At 36.7% G+C, this 22,569-nt stretch overlaps 1 protein-coding gene across 9 annotated transcripts in view; it reads right to left on the reverse strand.

The window, feature by feature from the left end:
* Positions 1-22,569, reverse strand: part of LOC145531643 (phospholipid-transporting ATPase ABCA3-like) — a 200,625-nt gene that overhangs the window by 127,647 nt on the left and 50,409 nt on the right. For all 9 annotated transcript variants that reach the window (XR_014072620.1, XR_014072619.1, XM_081554583.1 and 6 more), the window contains 3 exons: positions 12,092-12,265; positions 7,961-8,142; positions 2,597-2,734 (listed from right to left, as the gene is read on the reverse strand). Coding sequence is in view for 7 of the 9 variants with exons in the window: in XM_081554583.1 (XP_081410709.1) it covers positions 2,597-2,734; positions 7,961-8,142; positions 12,092-12,265 (494 nt within the window). In the remaining 2 variants the exon portion in view is untranslated. The remainder of the gene's footprint in view (positions 1-2,596; positions 2,735-7,960; positions 8,143-12,091; positions 12,266-22,569) is intronic.

Consider the following 22,569-nt stretch of genomic DNA (forward strand, 5'->3'; position numbering starts at 1 on the left):
GATGTCCTTTTCATTATAGGGGACTGGAATGCAAAAGTAGGAAGTCAAGAAACACCTGGCGTAACAGGCAAATTTGGCCTTGGAGTACAGAATGAAGCAGGGCAAAGGCTAATAGAGTTTTGCCAAGAGAACGTACTGGTCATAGCAAACACCCTCTTCCAACAACACAAGAGAAGACTCTACACATGGACATCACCAGATGGTCAATACCGAAATCAGATTGATTACATTCTTTGCAGCCAAAGATGGAGAAGCTCTATACAGTCAGCAAAAACAAGACCAGGAGCAGACTGTGGCTCAGATCATGAACTCCTTATTGCCAAATTCAGACTTATATTGAAGAAAGTAGGGGAAACTACTAGACCATTCAGGTATGACCTAAATCAAATCTTTGACCATAATCAGAGTTAAATTAGAAACTAATTAGAAAAAAAAGATCTCAGGAAAATTCCCGAAGTAATTAGATACAAAATAATACATGTACAAAATCTCTTCTGGAAAATTGAAGAGGAGGAAATACTTCTCAACTCACTATATGAGGCTATCATTATCCTTGTATCAAAATGAGAGAAATACTTTACAACAAATGAAAAGAGATCAATATCTATCATAAAAAAACCTAATTAAAAACACTGTAAACAAAATTTAAGAAAATTGAATCCACTAAAAAAGACAATAAAAAGATTCATTTCTGGGAAGTAAGCATGAAGAGCTCCATAGACCCACTCCACAGTGGAACAAGAAATTCTGGTAAAAATTAAAAAAACATGTTTCATGTTGAGGTTTGACAGAAAACGACAAAATTCTGTAAGCAATTATCCTTTAGTTAAAAAATAATAATAAAAAAAGTTCAGAGCTGAAAAAAAGAAAAAAATTTAAAAAAAAACCACACACACAACACAAAAAACAACCACTTAAAGCCTCCAGAAACTGATCTGAGAAAATGCAGCAAATGGAGAAACATTTAAGAAAATTTACTATAACTTGGTAAGAACAGCAAAGGTCTATGTTATTTAACATTTAATTGTTCTATTAATAGCTTGTTATCTAGTTTCCTTCTTTTCCTTCAGTGCCCACTTATTCCCCAATATTCTCCACTCTGTGGAAAATATCTTGGATTTGTCCATTTCTTTTAATATGTATTGCTATGACCTTTGTTCAGTTAGCATTATCTCTTAAGCAAAGTACCAGTGGTCTTTGTTTCCTACACTTCTCTTTCTTAACCCCTCAATTTCCAACATCCCATTTCCCACAATCTAGTCAAAATGATCTTTAAATATATATATATATATATATATATATATATATATATATTCCTCTAGCCAAATAATGGTTTCCCAATGAAGCCATTTACTAACATTCTTTTGCTTCCAAATATTGTTTTTTTTTCTGTTCCTCAAACACATTGAGAGGGTAACAGGTAGGAAGACTAGGGGTCCCCAAGAGGCAGGAGGAAATAAACTGAAAGTGGCAGACTTTTTTTCCTAATCCTATGCTGTCATGACAACTCCTGGTTCCACTTGAACTTAACTTTCCTCAAACCTTGAGTTAACCAATGTGTTTTTCTTATGGAAATGCTTTTCTTAAGCTATCTTAATGAAACTATGCATTTGCCTTGGAATCTGTCTTTCTTCAAATCCATTTCCGCCAAGACTAACCTTTTTCTCAAACCTTGAACTGCTAATGGCTCAACAAACCAGTATGTCTTACTCATGGAAATGTTCTCTTAAGCTCTGTTAATGAAACTATGTATTTGCTTGGAAATCTGCCTTTCTTCAAGATTCATGTCAATTGTTTTATGGCTGGGGATGACTCACCTTGTGCCAATGCTATCTCAAAATGCATGCTATGGAAGAGGGGCCAGGTGCAGCTGTCTCAGTTTTGAGGTGTTTGTTTTATCTAATTAGCAACTTGCTAACAGATATGTAACTCCTTGCTAAAAACTAGCAAGGGGGCACTCTTTCTATTCCCTTTTGATGTCTATGTTGGAAGGTTTTACTATCCCTTTTATACTTTAATGAAACTTTGCTACACAAAAGCTCCTAGTGATTGGCCTCATCTCTGGCCCCAGATCAAAATCCTCTCTCTGGAGGTCACCAATCCTGATATAGCTCACGGCTCACAGCAGCAGTCTTTCAACATGAAAGTCTTTCTCCCTTCAGGGTTTTCAAATTTGTGATTTTCCTTTAGCTTTTCAAATAATTCACTCTTCTCATTCTCTAGTTCAAAGGTTATCCCTTCAGAGAGGTTTTGCTTTAACTACCTTTAATGTTATCCTCTCCAACCACACAACCAAATGTTCTTATTGCATTATCAAGTTTATTTTCTTCAGAGAATTTTATTACAAAATTCAAATATCACTTGCTGCCAAACCCATTAGAGGAGATTAAAAATAAGCACAATGGGTAGAGCAAATAAGATCACATACAGAACATATATTTATACGTTCTATGAATGCTTCAGATGAGAACTATATTAACTATGATTCTTTATTAAGCATCTCATTTGATTCCTTGGAATAGCTAGTTACAGACAATCCTAATAGTAGTATCTAGTATTCAGTCTTTGTAGGAAAAAGAGACTTTTGAAACAATACCTTGTACAAATGTTTGATCTTGATACTTGCCACCAAACCAGTAGGTTCAGCCTCAAAATACTTGCTTTGAGTTATCTCAGAGTCTTTCTTTTCTTCTTTTTTAATTTTAATTCTTGGTTTGCTGAACCAGTACGAGTGCTACAAAGAAAGCCAAAGTGAAATTACCAAAGTGAACATTAAGAAATGAAGCACTCTATCTGAATAGTCTTATAACAAGTAAATCAACTGAGTCATTGTCAAAAAATAGGTGAAGTGAGGAAAAGTCCAGGATCAGGAGACTTTGCTAGTGAATTCTATCAAACATTTAAATAAGAGTTAACAGCAGTCCTTCTCCAACTCTTCCAAAAAGTATAAGAGGAGGGAACACTCCATAATTCATTTTTATAAGGTCAGTGTTACCTTGACACCAAATCCAGATAAAGAGATCACAAAGAAAGTAACTATAATCCAATATCTCTTATGACTATAGATGCAAAAATCAACTACTAGCAAACTGAATCTAATAAGCATATCAAAAGAATTATATACATCATGATAAAGTGTGATTTATCCCAGGAATGTAGGGGTGTTTCAACAAAAGAAAGTCAATCAATGTAATATATCACATTAATAGAACAAATGGAAAAAACACACGTGGTCATCTCAATTGATGGAAATAAAGCCTTTGACAAAGTGTTTCAAGATAAAGAAGAAAACTATATCAAAATGATAAATGATAACAAAATGATATCAAAATGATATGAATTTTTATGAAAAAAATCCATAGATAACATCATACTCAATGGTAAAATACTGAAAATCTTTTCCTCTAATATCAGTAACAAGATAAGGAGGCCTACTTTCACTTTTGCTGCTCACTACTGTACTAGGAGATTCAGTCAGAACAATGAGGCAGAAAAAGAAATAAAAGGCACTCAAATTGAAAAGGAAGATGACATGATCCTACTTATTAAAAAACCCCAAAGAATACACCCCCAAACTAGTGGAGACAAACAAATTCAGCAAAGGTGCAAGGTATAAGAACAACATACAAAAATAAGCTGTAGTTTTATATACTAGCAACAAACAATACAAACAGAAAACTAACAATTCCAGTTACAATAGAATCCAAAAGAGTAAAATACTTGGGAATAAAGTTAACAAAAAGTGAAAGACTTGTACACTGAAAGCTGTAAAACTTTGCTGAAAGAATTTAAATAAGACATACAAATAATATTTTTAATATGGTAATATTAGTTAAAACAATCAACACATTCAATGTAATTCTTATAAAAAATAAGATGAAAATTCTTGGAGAAATACAAAAATTGAGCATTAAGTTCATATGGACTTGCGAGAGGCCCCTAACAGCCAAAACAATCTTGGTAACGAAGAACTAGGTTGGAGTACTCACACTTTCAAATTTCAAAATTTACTATAAATATACAATAATCAAAACAGTATGGTACTGTTATAAGGATACATATAAAGGCCAAAGGAATAAAATTAAAGGTCCAGAAATAAACCAGTACATCTGTGGTCAATCTTTTCCATCAAATGTTCTAAGGCCATTTAATGGGGAAAGAATAGACTTTTCAAATAGTGTTGTCAAGACAACAGGATATCCACATGCAAAAGACTGAAGTTGGATCCCTACCTCACACTATACAGAAATGAAATAAAAATTGACCAATGATAAAAATATAAGTGATAAAAATCACCAAACTCTTAGAAGAAAAAATAGACACTTTATATTTGTCATTGCCAAGACTTTATATTTGGCAATGGCTACTAAGATATGACACCAACTTCACAACAACAAAAGAAAAATTGGTCAATTGGATTAATCAACACTTAAAGCTTTTATGCATGAAAAGACGCTGTCAAGATAGTGAAAATACAACCCACAGAATGGAAGAAAAGATTTGAAAACCATATATCTGGTAAGAGTCTAGTGTCCAGAATATATAAAAAAACAAATAACCCAATTTTAAAATCAGCACAGAACTTACATAGACATTTTTCTAAATAATACATACAAATGGTCAATAAGTACATTAAAAGACCTCAGCATGATTAGTCCTTAGGGAAATGTAAGTCAAAACAAGATACACCTTATATCCTCAAGGGTACAATAAAAGAAAAAAAAAAGAAACAGTTCAGTGGTTTCATTAAACATAGAATTACCAAAAACCATCAAACTGAAAACATTAAACATAGAATTATCACACTTAGGTACAGTCCCAAATTCCACTCATAGATATAGTTCAAAAAGACCTGAAACAGGTACTCAAGCAAACACTTATACATAAATATTCATAGCATCACTACTCAATAGTCATAGGATATCCTGTACGTCCCCCTAAGAATGAGTAGATAAAGGAAATGCTTAGCCTCTGTGTATACTCAATAGAATATTACTCAGCAATCAAAAAGATTGAAGTACTGATACATACTATAACATGGATAAACCTCAAAAACATGGTAAGCAAAAGAAGTCAGACAGAAATGATCACATATTGACTGATTCTATTTCTATGAAACATCCAGAATTGGTAAATCCATTGAAAAAGAAAGCTGATTAGTAATTACTAGGGACTTGGGATAGGAGAAAATGGGATATGACTTCTTAATGAGTACAGAATTTTATTTTTGGGTGATGAAAACATTTTGGAACTAGATATGTGCGTGTATGGGGTTTCCTCGGTGGCTCAGTGGTAAAGAATCCAGCTGCTAATGCAGGAGACACAGGAGACGTGGGTTTTATCTCCAGGAAGATCCCTTGGAGGGGGAACTGGAAAGCCACTCCAGTATTCTTGCTGGGATAATCCCATGGACAGAGGGATACTGTCCAGGATTCTGGCACTGGCAGGCTATACTCCACTGGGTTGTAAAGAGTTGGACGTGACTGAGCAACTGAGCACACCACATATGCATGTGCATGTATACTGTAAATGTATAAAATGTCATCACCTTGTTCACTTTGAAATGGTTAATTTTAAGTTATATGAATTTCCCCTAAATTTAAACATTAAACGTGAAAAAAATGAGGCACTATAAAATTAAAAACACTTTAGCTTGGTTTACTTTCTGAGATACAGGAAATCTGCTACATACTTTCAGGGTTTATTTTGTTGTTGTTTGGTCACTAAATTGAGTCTGACTCTTTGCAACACCATGGACTGTAGCATGCCAGGCTCCTCTGTCCTTCACTATCTCCTGGAGTTTGCTTATATTCATGTCTATAGAGTCAGTGATGTTATCTAACTATCTCATCCTTGGCCACTTCCTTCTCCTTTTGCCTTCAATCTTTCCCAGTATCAGGGTTTTTTCCAGTAAGTTGGCTCTTTGCACCAGGTGGCAAAGTACTGGAGCCTAAGCTTCAGCAACAGTCCCTCCAATGAATATTCAGCATTGATTACCTTTAAGATTGACTGGTTTGATCTCCTTGCAGTCCAAGGGACTCTCAAGAGTCTTCTCCAGCAGCAGTTTGAAAGCATCAATTCTTCAATGCTCAGCCTTCTTTATGGTCCAATTCTCACATGTGTACATGACTACTGGAAAAGTTTTATCTTTGACTATATGGATCTTTGACTATACAGACCTCAGCAAAATAATGTCTCTGCTTTTAATATGCTAACTATGCTTTCCTTCCAAGGAGAAAGCATCTTTTAATTTCATGGCTGCAGTCACCATCCACAGTGATTTTGGAGCCCAAGACAATAAAAATTTGTCACTGCTTTCATTTTCCCCCTTCTATTTGCCATGAAGTGATGGGACTGGATGCTATGACCTTAGTTTTTTGAATGTTGAGTGTTAAGCCACTTTTTAACTCTACTCTTTCACTCTCATCAAGAGGTTCTTTAGTCCTCTTCACCTTCTGCTATTAGAGCAGTATAATCTTCATATCTGAGGTTGTTGCTATTTTTCCCTGTAATCTTTACACCATCTTGGATTCATTCAGTCTTGCATTTTGCATGATGTATTCTGCATATTACTTAAATAAGCAGGGCAACAATATACAGCCTTGTCATACTCCTTTCCCAATTTTGAGCCAGTCAGTTGTTCCATGTCTGGTTCTAAATGCTGCTTCTTGACCTGCATACGGATTTTTCAGGAGACAGGTAACGTGGTATGTTACTCCCATCTCTTTAAGAATTTTCCACAGTTTTTGTGATTCACACACTCAAAGGCTTTAGCATAGTCAATGAAGCAGAAGTAGATGTTTTTCTGGAACTCCCTTGCTTTCTCCAGTGACCCAATGTATGTTGGCAATTTGATCTCTGGTTCCTCTGTCTTTTCTAAACCCAGCTTATACATCTGGAAGTTCTCAGTTCATGTACCTCTGACAATGCTAAAGGATGTTCAAACTACCATACAATTGCGTTCATTTCACATACTAACAATGTTAAGCTCAAAATCCTTCAAGTTAGGCTTCAGAGGTATGGGAACTGAGAAATAGAGACAGACATCACCTGCCTGGGCTCCGAAACCACTGCTGATGGTGACTGCAGCCATGAAATTAAAAGATGTTCCTTGGAAGAAAAGCTATGATAAACCTAGACAGCATATTAAAAAGAAGAGACATTACTTAGCTGACAAAGGTCCATCTAGTCAAAGCTATGGTTTTTCCAGTAATCATGTATGGATGTGAGAGCTGGACTATAAAGAAAGTTGAGCGCCGAAGAATTGATGCTTTTGAACTGTGGTGTTGGAGAAGACTCCTGAGAGTCCCTTGGACTGCAAGGAAATCCAACCAGTCCATCCTAAAGGAGATCAGTCCTGAATATTCATTGGAAGGACTGATGTTGAAGCTGAAAATCCAATACTTTGGCCACCTGATGCAAAGAACTGACTCATTAGAAGAGACCTCGATGCTGGGAAAGATTGAAGGCAAGAGGAGAAGGGGATGACCAAGGATGAGATGGATGGTATCACTGACTCAATGGACATGAGTTTGACCAAGCTCTGGGAGTTGGTGATGGACAGGGAAGCCTGGTGACCTGCAGTCCATAGGGTCACACAGTTGGACTGAGCAACTGAACTGAACTGAACCCTCCACTCACCAGGATCTAAGAAACTATCACTTATGAACTTAACAGAGAACATAGTTTACAGACACTTTTACATTTCTTTACATTTCTTTATTCTCCAGACTAATCCATCATGTACTACTTGATTGAAGAAGGGCTACATTACACACAGTGTTTTAATATATGGGGTTTCAGTATCTTATTCATACTGTGCATCTGCATATGTGGAAGGCCTTTAAAATATACCAAGAAATGGCTAGTATTTCAGTATGGATGGTGTGCAAATAATTCTGTACATGCCCTTTCTCATAAGGACTATGGTTTTCACAACAATAGCAGCATTAGAACTCACCATAAGAAAAAAGTACCATGGTTGGGGCATGCCATACTGCCCTGGAAAGACAGTTTCTATGTACCAGGTCACAAGGCCATACAAGAAAGCATCAATTACAAGCATTCCCATCATATAGCCAAAGGTGAGCTTATCCTCAAGGCTGGCTGGTGTCCAAATGTTATTCCAGCTAACACCAGTTTCTGAAATAAAAGGAGATATATGCCATAGATGACAGCTCTGTGATTGAAACAGCAAAAAACAAAACAAAACAAAAAAGAAATGGTTGATACTCTAAATTTTACCAAGGTGAATTATCTATATGTTGATACCCTTAGTAATTAGTTCATCCAAGAAAATGATGGAATATATAATAACATTGATTTTTTTCCTCCTCGCTTGAAAATCTACAAAAATAATAGGAATGACTGAGATAAAGTCAATGACTAAAACAAAAATAAAGAGTAACAAAGAATCCAGGAAAAGAAACAGACCTGTTACAAACTATCCCTCTACTTTTCCTCTAATGTTAAGTTCCCACTGAAATAACCATTAGTATATACACGTTTGGAAAAACGTTTAATATCACTAGAGAAGGATGATTACCAAGTGCAAGAGAAAAAGAAGTTTTGCTGACAGTACTGATGGAAAGGGAAAAACATGTCACCAAAAGATGACAAGTAGCACAATTGAAAAAGCATCAGGGCTTGCGGTGAACTCCTAACGCAAATAAGAAAGATGTTAAACACAACGGCCCATGAAACCCATCCTGCCTTCAACTTTAGCCCTTCTCCTATAGCTCAGCACCATGAGAAGAATGTTCATAAACACTGTGTCTTTGAGAAAGCTATATAAGCAAAGGTACTAGCCTGAGAAAAAAGGATTTGGTCAATTAAAGGTGATTATCAAAATGAAAGCCATCTGAGAGGCAATGAACAGTGCATTAGAAAATGTAGGAAAAAAAGAATGCAGAATACAAACTTCAGGAAGTCTATCATAGCTTGAGAAAGTCTGCTACTGAAAATAAAATAGGAGTTCCTGAAAAACAAAAGTAATACAAAAAAAAAGAAAGAGCAAATGATTAATAAAATAACTTCACAAAGTGAAGTCGCTCAGTTGTGTCCAACTCGTAGCGACCCCATGGACTGCAGCCTACCAGGCTCCTCTGTCCACAGGATTCTCCAGGCAAGAGTACTGGAGTGGGTTGCCGTTGCCTTCTCCAAAAGTTACTTCACAAAAGTAACTCAGAAAACTAAAACTGTTTTAGTTTTAATTCTGTTGCAGATTAAGCCAATGAAAATTAATTAATTAAACCTAGTAAGTTTTCTAATGCTTCATGTATAAAGTAAGAATAAGTATCCACAAAGAAATCTTATATATATTCCTGTGATTGGCTTTTCATTTGGATTAGACTGTTGTTCACAGATGAGAAAACTATCTTCAATCCTCATTAATCAATAAATGCAATGAAATTCCCACTAAAGATTAACGAGATTTTTCATAGAATTTGACAAAGTTATCCTAAAGTTCAAGAGGTAAGCAAAGTGATAAGAATGACTAAAGAGCAATAAGGTATGAAGACAAGACCAACAGATATTAAGACTTATTATAAAGCTATAATGAGTAAAACCACCATGGTATTGACACAAAAAGAGACTAAAAAAGAATGGAAACTATTAATATCATTAGAACTAGATCCATCCATGTGTTGAAATGTGATGTGAAGTAGGTGAAATGAAAAAGCAATAGAGAACAATAGACATTCCAATAAATTATTGTAAAAGCTTGATTTTCATGTGAAAAATAAATAAAATTAGGTTCTTATATCAAATAGATATAGCAACTCTATGCTTATTTAAAATCCAGATGTAAAAATTAAAAAGTATAAAATTTAAAAGAAAATATAGGATTATCTTTATGATTCTGGGTATTGAAGGATTTCTTTTTTTTTTAATGTGGTTTTCCTGAACTGTGTTCTTCCCTTTGCTTTTGTTTCCAGTTTGAAAGATTTCTTGAGGATTACACAAGTGTACAAATTAAAGGAAAAGACTGACAAGCCTGATTACTTTATAGTATTTTCTTGGAAAAAAAATACCATGAACACAAGTTAAATAAATCACAGCCTAAGGATAGTTATTTACATTGTGGATAATTGTAGCCCTGAAATTAAAAGATGCTTGCTCCTTGGAAGAAAAGCTATGACAAACCTAGACAGCATATTAAAAAGCAGAGACATTACTTTGTGGACAAAGGTCTGTATAGTCAAAGCCATGGTTTTTCCAGCAGTCATGTATGGATGTGAGAGTTGAACCACAAAGAAGGCTGAGCACTGAGGAATTGATGCTTTTGAACTGTAGTGCTGGAGAAGACTCTTGAGAGTCCCACAGACAGCAAGGAGATCAAAGCAGTCAGTACTAAAGGAAATCAACCTTAAATGTTCTTGGAAAGGCTGAGGCTAAAGCTGCAATACTTTGGCCACCTGATATGAAGAACGGACTCATTGGAAAAGACCCTGATGCTGGGAAAGATTGAGGGCTGGAGGAGAAGGGGGTGACAGAGGATGAGATGGTTGGATGGCATAGCCAACTGAATGGACATGAGTTTGAGCAAACTCTGGGAGATAATGAAGGACAAAGAAGCCTGGTGTGCTGCAGTCCATGGTCGCAGAGTCAGACACGACTGAGCAACTGAACAACAACTTACAACATTTAGACAATTCAAATACTTTTATGTAGCAAGAAAGCCTTCCTTTTCTCCCTTAAAATTAAGATAGATTTAGATGCTATTTTTTACTTAGCATAAAAGATAAAATAATTCCATGGTGTTAAGGATGTAAAATTTTGAAATATTCCCCAATTTATGGTCCATTTCTCCTTATCTTCTAATGTTCTGGCGTTTTGTGTCCTGGGGAGCAGCAATGCAAATGTCCATTTGAAAAGGATGTCCCTTCTAGAAATGAAGACAAGTAGGAAAGGCAGCCCCTCACTTCACATAAGAAAAGAAGGAAAATAAGTTACAGAGGACAGGTACATGGATCCAACATTGCATGACCGGTGGCATTGTTATTGGCCGAGTAAGGCAGCTAGATAAATAAACCTGAAGTGGTGTTACTGGCCCCTCATACCTTAAAAGTCACATTCAGAGCTTGTATAACTTTCCAAGTGTTTATAAAGGCCAGAGAGTCTCAGAGAGGGCCAGAGGAAGGCAGAGAACTGAATGAGGACTTTTAAGGCTAGATCTACTAGCCAAAACCATGTTTCTAACAGATGCGGGCCATACATAAAGAGTCACACTTCAGTTTGTAAGAGTCCATAAAGCAGCTCAGGCTAGGTACTCTACTGTAGATATAAAAGATCCAGAAGATGCCACATGTATTTGAGGCCACCATGTCCCTCCATCATAAGAGATCTCATAAATTTCCATCCTTATCCATACTACTTTGAAGAATATGAGAAGGAAAGAGACGTTTGAAAAACTGACTCATTCAGAAGAACCTGAGTAAATCACTAAATTAGACTCATATTTATTTTCTTCAGCACAGTAGTACCAAGTTTGGAGGAAAATTAGTTACAGGAAATAAAGACCCTATATTTGCTTTTTACGTGAGAGTAGTATAATGTATTATTGGAACGGATGTAGAAAAACTCATGTATTACTGGTGGGAGAATAAATTGATCTACTCTTTTTGAAGATTATCATAATAGTAATTAAATTAAGCTATGAATACCATATTAGATATTGTATTTAGGAATTTATTTATTTATATATTAGTATTCACACCACATGAGAAAATATATGAATACTATTGTGGGCAGTAGCAAAAAGTTGGAAAATTCTTAAGCATACATTGATAAAGAATGGTTAATTAATTATAATACCTCTTTGTAATGGAATACTAAACAACTTTGTAAAAGAAAAGAGCCTATCTCTATGTGGGAAGAGGTCTAACATATATTATTAGGTAAATAAGGCAAGTTGTAGAATAGAAGGTTAGTTCACACAATTGCCTTCATAATAAAAAAAACAAATCTGGAAATAAATAATTTTTATAGTATGTTCTTACCTCTTTACCCACTGTCCCACCCACACTGCCTCTTTCTACATTTCTAGGAATCAAATAGAAAAGGCAAAATTTGCAAGGCAAATGCTTACGTTTTGTTTCGAACTTGACCAAGAGTTTAATCCCCAGTGCCAAAGCAATATTTGGGCTGAGACAGGCAGCTACCTTCATGGTGAGGTTTATCTGTCCATAGTGTTGAGCAATAGAATTAAATGGAAAGAAACTGGCAAAATATATGAAGCTTCCAGTAGAAGCAGCGAAACGGGCTGCAAATAAGAAGGAAATTATAAGGTCAGTTTAAAGCAATATACAAAATAATGAATTATAAATAAATTATAAATAAGTTTATAAGAATACACAAAAGGATAAGAATGTAAACTCTATGAGGGAAGAGAATTTATCTTTTTCACCCTCACATCATTGATTCTGGAACAGAGTATGTGTTCAGTAAATATTTATTAAATGAAGGAATTAATGTATAGGATGACAATGTATAGGATATTTACCACATATGATAAAAATGTGTAGTCATTTAAACAAAGAATGACCCTTACATTTGTTCCTTTCTCCTTTCTAAAGCTTATTTATTGATTATTACTTGGTTTGGAGAATTATAAATGCACAGAATTAGTATTAACATAAATTTAATATCCTAGTGTTTCTAGAGTTTGAAATTATGGGTAGAATAATAAGCCATGGATGAAGTTTTTAACACATGCTTTCAATCTAAATCACGATAGTCAAAAGAGAATAGTTAAATAAGTAGTTAATTATTGAGAGTTGGATATGATTAGGTCCATAAATACAGGCTCCTGTTAAGTTAGAAAAGAATTTTTGTCAAGATTATCACTGAGACAGGAGATCAAGATGGTGGAGTAAGAGGATGTGGCGCTCACCTCCCCTCATGAACACATAAAAAAATATACATACACATGTAGAATAATTCTCACTGAAAACTAACTGCAAACAAGTAGAAAGATTACTGTAAAATCAAGGTTCTAAGCAAGATACTCATAGAATATGATAGGATGGGAAGAAAAACAATCAGGTTGTGGAAACCGTGCCCTTGGGAGGGGAATCAGAGATTGCATGGGTGGACATTTGCCTTGGGGACTGAGCAGGTTGAGCCACAGACTGGGTGTCCCAGCCCTGGGGTCCTACATGGAGCAGACAAGCCCCTTGGCTGGTTGGAGAACCATGGAGACAGAATAAAAGGTTGGAGATGCCTGGACTCCACTTGTGAGGAATGTTCAGGTGCTCGCTTGCCCCAGGCAAGGCTGAGAAAGATCTTTTCTAGCAGCTGCAGGGTTTCCTGAGACCACCTCCCTACACTCCCAGCCCAAGCCAAGCAAAAATACTAGCACTGCTCACAGTGTGGCACTGGAGCTAGGGTGGTCAGGATTTAAAGACTCAAACTTGGGATGCAGAGACGACCCAGTTCCAGGGATGAGCCCAGGTGGGGGTGGTGGCCATTTTTGGCACCTTCTCAAGTGACGTCCTAGAAGCAGCCCAGACTTTTGACGCCAGCAAGGCTGCTGGGCTTCCCACAATTGCCTCACTGTGTGCCCTTATCCAAGCTGAAAAAACTCTTTAGCCCCACTCACAGCACACATAGTGTGGCACTAGATCTAGGACAGTCACGACCGGGGAAGAGAGGTGATTATCAGCTGCATCTGAGCAGAGTGGCCAATGCCCACACAGGCAAAACATTGGACTCCTTTTAGGTGCACGTGCCCACTTGCTTCAGCACACCCCTCCTTTGAGGCAAAAGTCCTGGTAAGGACCTTGTAAAGTGAAAAGATTACAATTATATTGTCATCCTGCTTATTTATCTGATCAACAACATCAGAGCCTCTTGTTGAAGGTGGAAGGGGAGAGTAAAAAAGGACTGATGCTGAAGCTGAAGCTCCAATACTTTGGCCACCTGATCTGAAGAGCTGACTCATTGGAAAAGACCCTGATGCTGGGAAAGACTGAAGGCAGGAGGAGAAGGGGACGACAGAGGACAAGATGCTTGGACAGCATCACCAACTCAATGGACTTGAGTTTGAGCAAACTTCAGTAGATGTTTAAGGACAGGGAAACCTGGCATGCTGCAGTCCATGGGGTTGCAAAAAATTCAGACATGACTGAATGACTGAACAACAAAGCACCTATTTATGGTAAAAAGTCTCTAAAAAGCAGCATAGAGGGAACCTAACTAAACATTGTAATGACCATTTATGACAAACCTCTGGCAAACCTCCTATACAATGGTGAGAAGCTAAGAATATTTTTTTCTAAGATCACGAACATGACAAGGATGTCCACTCTCAACAATTTTATTCAATATAGTTTTGCTATAGCAATCAGAGAAGAAAAAGAAATAAAGGGAATAAAAATTGGAAAAGAATAAGTAAAACTTTCACTGTTTGCAGATGACATGATACTATAAATAGATGATCCTAAAGATGCTACCAGAAAAACAACTAGGGCTCATCAATGAATTTGGTAAAGTTGCGGGTAACAAAATTAACAGAGAAATCTATTGCATTTCTACACACTAACAACAGAATATCAGAAAGAGAAATTCAAGAAGCAATTTCATTTACCACTGTATCAAAAAGAGTAACATACCTAGGAATAAGCCTACCTAAGGAAACAAAACACCTGTACTCTGAAAACTACAAGATGCTGATGAAAGCAATCAAAAAGACACAAACAGATGAAAGACATGCCATGGTCATGGATTGGAAGAATGAACATAGTCAAACAAGGAAATCTAAAGACTGAATGCAATCCTTATCAAATTACCAATGGCATTTTTGACAGAATTGGGAAAAAAAATCCAAAAATTCGTATGGAGACACAAAAGCCTCCATGTAGTGAAAGCAATCTTGAGACAGAAAACAGACCTGGAAGAATCAGGCTTCCTGACTTCATATTCTATTACAAAGCTATAGTCATCAAAACAGTATGGTACTTCCACAAAAATGGACATATAGACCAATGGAAAAGGATAGAAGGCCCAGAAATGAACCCACACACCTATGGTCAATTAATCTATAACAAGGGAGGCAAGACTACATGATGCTGGAAAGACACTCTCTTCAACAAATGGTGCTGGGAAAACTGGACAGTTATATGTAAAAAATGAAATTAGATCATTCTTTAACATCATACACAAAAATAAGCTCAAAATAGATTAAAGACCTAAATGTGAGACTGCACACTATAAAACTCCTAAAGGAAAACATAGGCGGAGCATTCTCTGACATAAATTGCAATATCCTTTTCAAACCATCTCCCACAATAATGGAAATAAATAAAAAAATAAACAAATGGGACCTACTTAATCTCAACTGCTTTTGCACAGCAAAGGAAACAATATACAAAATGAAAAGACAACCCAGAGACTGGGAGACAATATTTGCAAATGATGTGACCAACAAGGTATTAGCCTGCAAAAACTACAAAGAGTTCATGAGGCTTAACATCATCAAAACAAACAACACAATTAAAAAATGGACAGAACATCTAAGTAGACAATTCTTCAAAAAAGACAGATGGCCAGGAGGCACATGAAAAGATGCTTAACATCACTAGTTATTAGGTAAATGCAAATCAAAACTATAATCAGGTATCACCACCAACTAGTCAAGTGGCTATTATCAAAAAATCCACAAACAATATATATTGGAGAGGTTGTGGAGAGAAGGGAACCCTCCTACACTGTTAATAGGAATGTGGATTGGTGCAGTCACTATGCAGAACAGTATGGATGTTCCTTAAAAAACTAAAAGTAGAGCTACCATATGACCCTACAATCCCAATGCCTGGCATATATCTGGAGAAAAAACATGGTCCAAAAGTATACATGTACCGCACTGCTCAATGAAGCACTGTTTACAACAGCCAAGACAGGAAGCAAACTAAATGTCCATTGACAGAGGAATGGATAAAGAAAATGTATGTATATACAACGGAATATCACTCAGCCATTAAAAGGAATGAAATAATATTATTTGCAGCAACATAGATGGGCCTAGAGAATGTCATACTGAGTTAATAAAGTTGGACAGAGAAAGATAAATATTGTATGACATCCCTTACACAGAATCTAAAAAGAAATGATAAAAATGAACTAATTTATAGAACAGAAACAGACTCACAGACTTAGAGAATGAACTTATCATTGAAGTGGGAAGGATGGGAGGAAGGGATAATTAAGTAGTTTAGGATCAGCCTGAACACACTGCTATATTTAAAGTGGATAACCAATAAGGACCTACTGTATATCACAGGGAACTCTGCTCAATGTTATGTGGCAGACTGGATGGGAAGGGAGTTTGGGGGAGAATGGATACTTGTGTATGTATGGATGAGTCCCTTAACTGTCCACCTGAAACTATCACAAACTTGTTAATCAGCTATGAAAGTATTAGTCGCTCAGTCTTGTCTGACTCTTTGCAATCCCATGGATTAATCATAGCCCACCAGGCTCCTTTGTCCATGGAATTCTCCAGGCAAGAATACTGAAGTGGGTTGCCACTTCCTTCTCCAGGGGCATCTTCCCAACCCAGGGATCGAACCCGAGTCTCTTGCATCTCCTGCCTTGTAGGCAGATTATTTACCATCTGAGCCACCAGGGAAGCCTGTTAATCAGCTATACCTCAATACCAGAAAAAATTAAAAATAAATAAAAATTCATCTTTTGAGGTATAACTAGGTTGCTTCCATGTCTTGGCTATTTTAAATAACGCTGTAATGAATACTAGGGTACAGATATCTCTTTAAGAAGTAATTTCAATTCCTTTGGATATATACCTAGGAGTGGGATTGCTGTATCTTATGGTAACTCTATTTGTAATTTTTTGAGAAACCTGAAAACTGTTCTACAGAGTGGCTACAACAATGTATATTCCACCAACTCTATACAAAGGTTCTTTATTCTCCACATCCTCACCAACACGTGCTATATTTTGTAATCTTGGTAACAGCCAACCTAACAGTTGTGATAATTGAATATGAATTCCAGATTACCACAGTATGAAATTTAAATTTAAATGTCAAGTTTTGAAAAAATTGACAAGGAATACAGAGAAGCAAGAAAGGAGAAAATAAATCAACAGCAGTTACCCCTGAGAAAGACCAGATGGTGGACTTTCTAGATCAACAGATTTAGACAAATGTTCTAAGATGCTCATACAGCTGAAGAAAGATGAGGATAAACTCAAGAAAATGATGTATGAACAAAACAAAATATCAATAAAGAGGTGAAAAACATAGAAAGGAATAAAGATATTCTGAAGCTGAATAATACAATAAAAGCACCGACTATTCAGTGGAGTGTATCAAAATTGAATTTTCACAGGCAGGAGACTCAGTGAACTTTAAGACAATACAATTGAAAAGTTCAGTTATGAGTAATATAAAGTAATAAGACTGAATAAGATTGAAGAAAAGCAAACAGTGTAGGGATCTGCGGGATAACATTAAGTGGACCAACATAACCACTGTCAGAGTGCAAGAAAAAGAAGACAGAATAAAGGAGAAATTATTTGAAACAATAGTGGATGAAATTTTCCCAAACTTGATGAAAACATGAATATAACGATTCAAGAAGCTTATCAAGAAGCTTAACAAACTCTTAAGCAGCATGACCTTCAGAAGACTGACACTGAGATACATTATAATCAAATTGTTAAAATCTAAAGACAAAGAGTTTGGAAAGGAGCAAGAGAGGAGGATCATATGCAAAGATCCTCATATGATTATTGGAAGAATTTCTAAACAGAGTTTGAAGGTCAGGAGGCTGTGGGTGAATATATTCAGATTTCTCAAGGAAAAAAATTAGTAAAAACCAAGAATTCTTAATGCTTCAAAATGTTCTTTTAAGATGAAGGATAAATGAGTAACAAATAAATAAAAATTACCTGTCCTGGAGTCTTTCAGGTTGAAATATAGTTGAGACTATATGAACAAGCAAAGATCTCCAGTAAAAGTAAATTCATGCACAATTATTAAAGCTAGTATTACTGTATCAACTATACCTCAACTTAAAAAGAAGAATGCAGGAGAGTCTGAGTCAGAGAAGATTATGTGATGATCAAAGTAGAGGTTGGAATGATGCAATTGCCAAAAGACTTCATAAGCCAAGAAATGTTGACTGTTTTCAAAAATGGGAAAAAGGCAAGAAAATGTATTCTTCACTATAGGCTCCAAAGGAATACAGTAGTGCTTCTTTTAGCCAAGTGCATACAGGACAGTCTTCAGGATAGAGCATCTGTTAGGCCACAAATCAAATCACAAAACTTTTGAGTTAAGATAAATATCATATAAACGATCTTCAACTACAACAGGACTAGAATACTGGAAAGAAAATTGAAAAATTTACAATTTTGTGGAAGTTAAACAGTACACTCCTGAACAACCAATGGATCAAAAAAAAATAGCAAGAGAAATTAAAAGGTATATAGAGATGAATGAAAATGAAAACATAACATTAAATGGATTAAAAGCAGTACTAAGGGGCAAAATTATAGCTATAACTGCTTACTTTGAAAAAGAGATAGGATCTCCAATCAATAAATTAACTTCACAACTTCAGAAGCTTGACAAAAACAAACAAACAAAATTGAAAACTATCAATAAAAATTGAAAGCTGGAATAAAGAAGGAAATGTTAATAATAAAGATTATGGCAAAAATAAATAAAATAGAGAATTGAAAAATAGTAGAGAAAATAAACACTTATATGTGGAACTTAGAAAAATGGGACTGATGAAGTTACTTGCAAAGCAGAAGTGACTTACAGAGTTAGAATATGAAGCTATGGGTACCAGGGGAGAAGGTTAGGGTGAGGGATAAATCAGGAACTTGGGATGAACAAACACACACATATACACAAGATAGATAACCAACAAGGATATACTGTATAGCACAGGGAACTCTATTCAATATTCTGTGATAACCTAGAAAAGAATCTTAAAGAGAGTCGGTATACATATATTAATATGCATAACAGAATTACTTTGCTGTACACCTGAAACACAATATTGCAAATAAACTATACACTAATAAAATTAAAATGTTAAAAAAACACAAGAAAAAGAAAAAGTACTAAGACTTTTAATCCATAAGCACAGGATATCTTTCCCTTTATTTGTATTTGCTTTAATTTCTGGTCAATGACTTACAGTTTCAAGTAAACAAGTCTTTCACCTCCTTGGTTAATTTTATTCTTTTTGATGCTATTGTAAGAGGGAAGATTGCCTTAATTTCTTTTTTAAGTAGTTCATTGTACTTCCCTGGTGGTTGAGATGGGAAAGCGTCTGCCTACAATGTGGGAGACCTGGGTTCAATCCCTGGGTCGGGAAGATCTCCTGGAGAAGGAAATGGCAACCCACTCCAGTATTCTTGCCTGGAAAATCCCATGGATGCAGGAGCCTGGTAGGCAACAGTCAGTCTGTGGGGTCGCAAAGAGTTGGACACGACTGAGCGACTTCACTTTCTTTTTCTTTCATTGTTAATATATAAAAATATAATTGATTTTTTTAAATTAATTTATTTATTTTAGTTGGGGGCTAATTACTTTACAATATTGTAGTGGTTTTTGCCATACATTGACATGAATCAGCCATGGGTTTACATGTGTTCCTCATCCTGAACCCCTCTCCCACCTCCCTCCCCATCCCATCCCTCTGGGTCATCCCATTGCCCCAGCCCTGAGCATTTGTCTCATGCATCGAACCTGGAATGGCGTTCTGTTTCACATATGATAATATACATGTTTCAATGCTATTCTCTCAGATCGTCCCACCCTCACCTTCTCCAACAGAGCCCATAAGACTGTTTTATGCATCTGTGTCTCTTATTCTGTCTCGCATGTAGGGTTATCGTTACCATCTTCCAAATTCCATATATATGCATTAGTTTACTGTATTGGTAGTTTTCTTTCTGGCTTACTTCGCTCTGTACAATAGGCTCCAGTTTCCTCCATCTCAATAGAACTGATTCGAATGTATTCTTTTTAATGGCTGAGTAATATTCCATTGTGTATATGTACCACAGCTTTCTTATCCATTCGTCTGATGAGTCGACATGGCCTGTTGTGGGGTCAGCGGCACTGACTACAACAGTCTTGAGAAGCCCGGCATGCTCTGTAAGTCCTTTTCAAAGAGGTCAACATTACCCCTACCAGTTTGGCCTCTGGTCAAACTAAAGGGAGGGAACACAGTCCCATCCATCAGCAGAAACTTGGATTAAAGATTTCCTGAGCATGGCCTTGCCCACCAGAGCAAGGCCAAATTTTCCCCACAGCCAGTCCCTCCCATCAGGAAGGTTCCCCAAGCCTCTTATCCTCATACATCAGAGGGCACACAAAATGAAAACCACAATCGCAGGAAATAAACAAACTGGTCACATGGATCACATCCTTGTCTAACTCAATGAAATTATGAGCCATGCCATGTAGAGTCCCACAAAACGGACAGGTATGGTGGAGAGTTCTGACAAAACATGGTCCACTGGAGAAGGGAATGGCAAACCACTTCAGCATTCTTGCCTTGAGAACCCCATGAACAGTATGAAAAGGCAAAAAGAAGGGACACTGAAAGATGAACTCCCCAGGTCTGTAGGTGCCTTCTAATATGCTCCTGGACAAGAGCAGACAAATAGCTCCAGAAGGAATGAAGAGGCTGAGCCAAAGTGGAAACAGCGCCCACTTGTGGATGTGTCTGGTGGTGAAAGTAAAGTTCCATGCTGTAAAGAATATCGCGTAGGAACCTAGAATATTAAGTCCATGAATCAAGGTAAATTGGAAGTGGTCAAACAGAAGATGGCAGGAGTGAACATCAACATTTTAGGTATCAGTGAACTAAAATGGACCAAAAGGGGTGAATTTAATTCAGATGGCCATTATATCTACTACTGTGAGCAAGAATCTCTTAGAAGAAATGAAGTAGCCCTTATAGTCAACAAAAGAGTCCAAAATGCAGTGCTTGGGTGCAGTCTGAAAAACAACAGAATGATCTCTGTTCGTTTCCAACGCAAACCATTCAATATCACAGTAATCCAAGTATATACCCCAACCAGTAATACTGAGGAAGCTGAAGTTGAATGGTTGTAAGAAGACCTACAAGACCTTCTAAAACTAACACCAAAAAAGGATATCCTTTTCATCTTAGGGGATTGGAATGCAAAAGTAGGAAGTCAAGAGTTACCTGGAGTAACAGGCAAGTTTGGCCTTGGAGTACAAAATGAAGCAGGGCAAAGGCTAACAGTTTTGCCAAGAGAACGCACTAGTCATAGCAAACACCCTCTTGCAACAACACAAGAGATGACTCTACACATGGACATCACCACATGGTCAATACCGAACTCCGATTGATTATATTCCTTGCAGCAAAGATGAAGAAGCTCTATACAGTCAGCAAAAACAAGACCAGCACCTGACTGTGACCCAGATCATGAACTCCTTATTGCAAAATTCAGACTTTTGCAAAATTGAAGAAAGTAGGTAAAACCACTAGGCCATCCAGCTTTGACCTAAATCAAATCCCTTATGATCATACAGTGGAAGTAACAAACAGATTCAAGGGATTAGATCTGATAGACAGAGTGCCTGAAGAATTATGGACAGAGGTTCGTGATATTGTACGGGAGGCAGCGATCAAGACCATCCCCAAGAAAAAGAAGTGCAAAAAGGCAAAATGGTTGTCTGAGGAGGCCTTACAAATAGCTGAGAAAACAAGAGAAGCTAAAGGCAAAGGAGCAAAAGAAAGATACACCCATTTGAACATAGAGTTCCAAAGAATAGCAAGGAAAGATAAAAAAGCCTTCCTCAGTGATCAATGCAAATAGAGGAAAACAATAGGAAGGGAAAGACTAGAGATCTCTGCAAGAAAATCAGAGATACTAAGAGAACATTTCATGCAAAGATGGGCATAATAAAGGACAGAAATGGTAGGGCCTAACAGAAGCAGAAGATATTAAGAAGAGGTGGCAAGAATACACAGAAGAACTTTTTTAAAAAGATTTTATTGACCTAGATAGCCACAACGGTGTGATCACTCACCTAGAGCCAGACATCTTGGAGTGTGAAGTCAAGTGGGCCTTAGGAAGCATCACTACGAACAAAGATAGTGGAGGTGATGGAATTCCAGCTGAGCTATCTCAAATCCTAAAAGACGATGCTGTTTCAGTGCTGCACTTAATATGTCAGCAAATTTGGAAAATTTGTCAGTGGCCACAGGACTGGAACAGGTCAGTTTTCATTCCAATCCCAAAGAAAGGCAATGCCAAAGAATGTTCAAACTACCACACAATTGCACTCATTTCACATGCTAGCAAAGTAATGCTCAAAATTCTCCAAGCTAGGCTTCAACAGTGTGTGAACCGAGAACTTCCAGATGTTCAAGCTGGATTTAGAAAAGGCAGAGCAACCAGAGATCAAATTGCCAACATCTGTTGGATCATAGAAAAAGCAAGAGAATTCCAGAAAAACACCTACTTCTGCTTCATTGACTATGCTAAAGCTTTTGACTGTGTGCATCACAACAAATTGTGGAAAATTCTTGAAGAGATTGGTA

Source organism: Giraffa tippelskirchi, chromosome 13 (genome assembly GCF_054371585.1).
Source record: "Giraffa tippelskirchi isolate mGirTip1 chromosome 13, T2T-mGirTip1v1.2.pri, whole genome shotgun sequence".
Taxonomy (NCBI): Eukaryota; Metazoa; Chordata; class Mammalia; order Artiodactyla; family Giraffidae; genus Giraffa; species Giraffa tippelskirchi.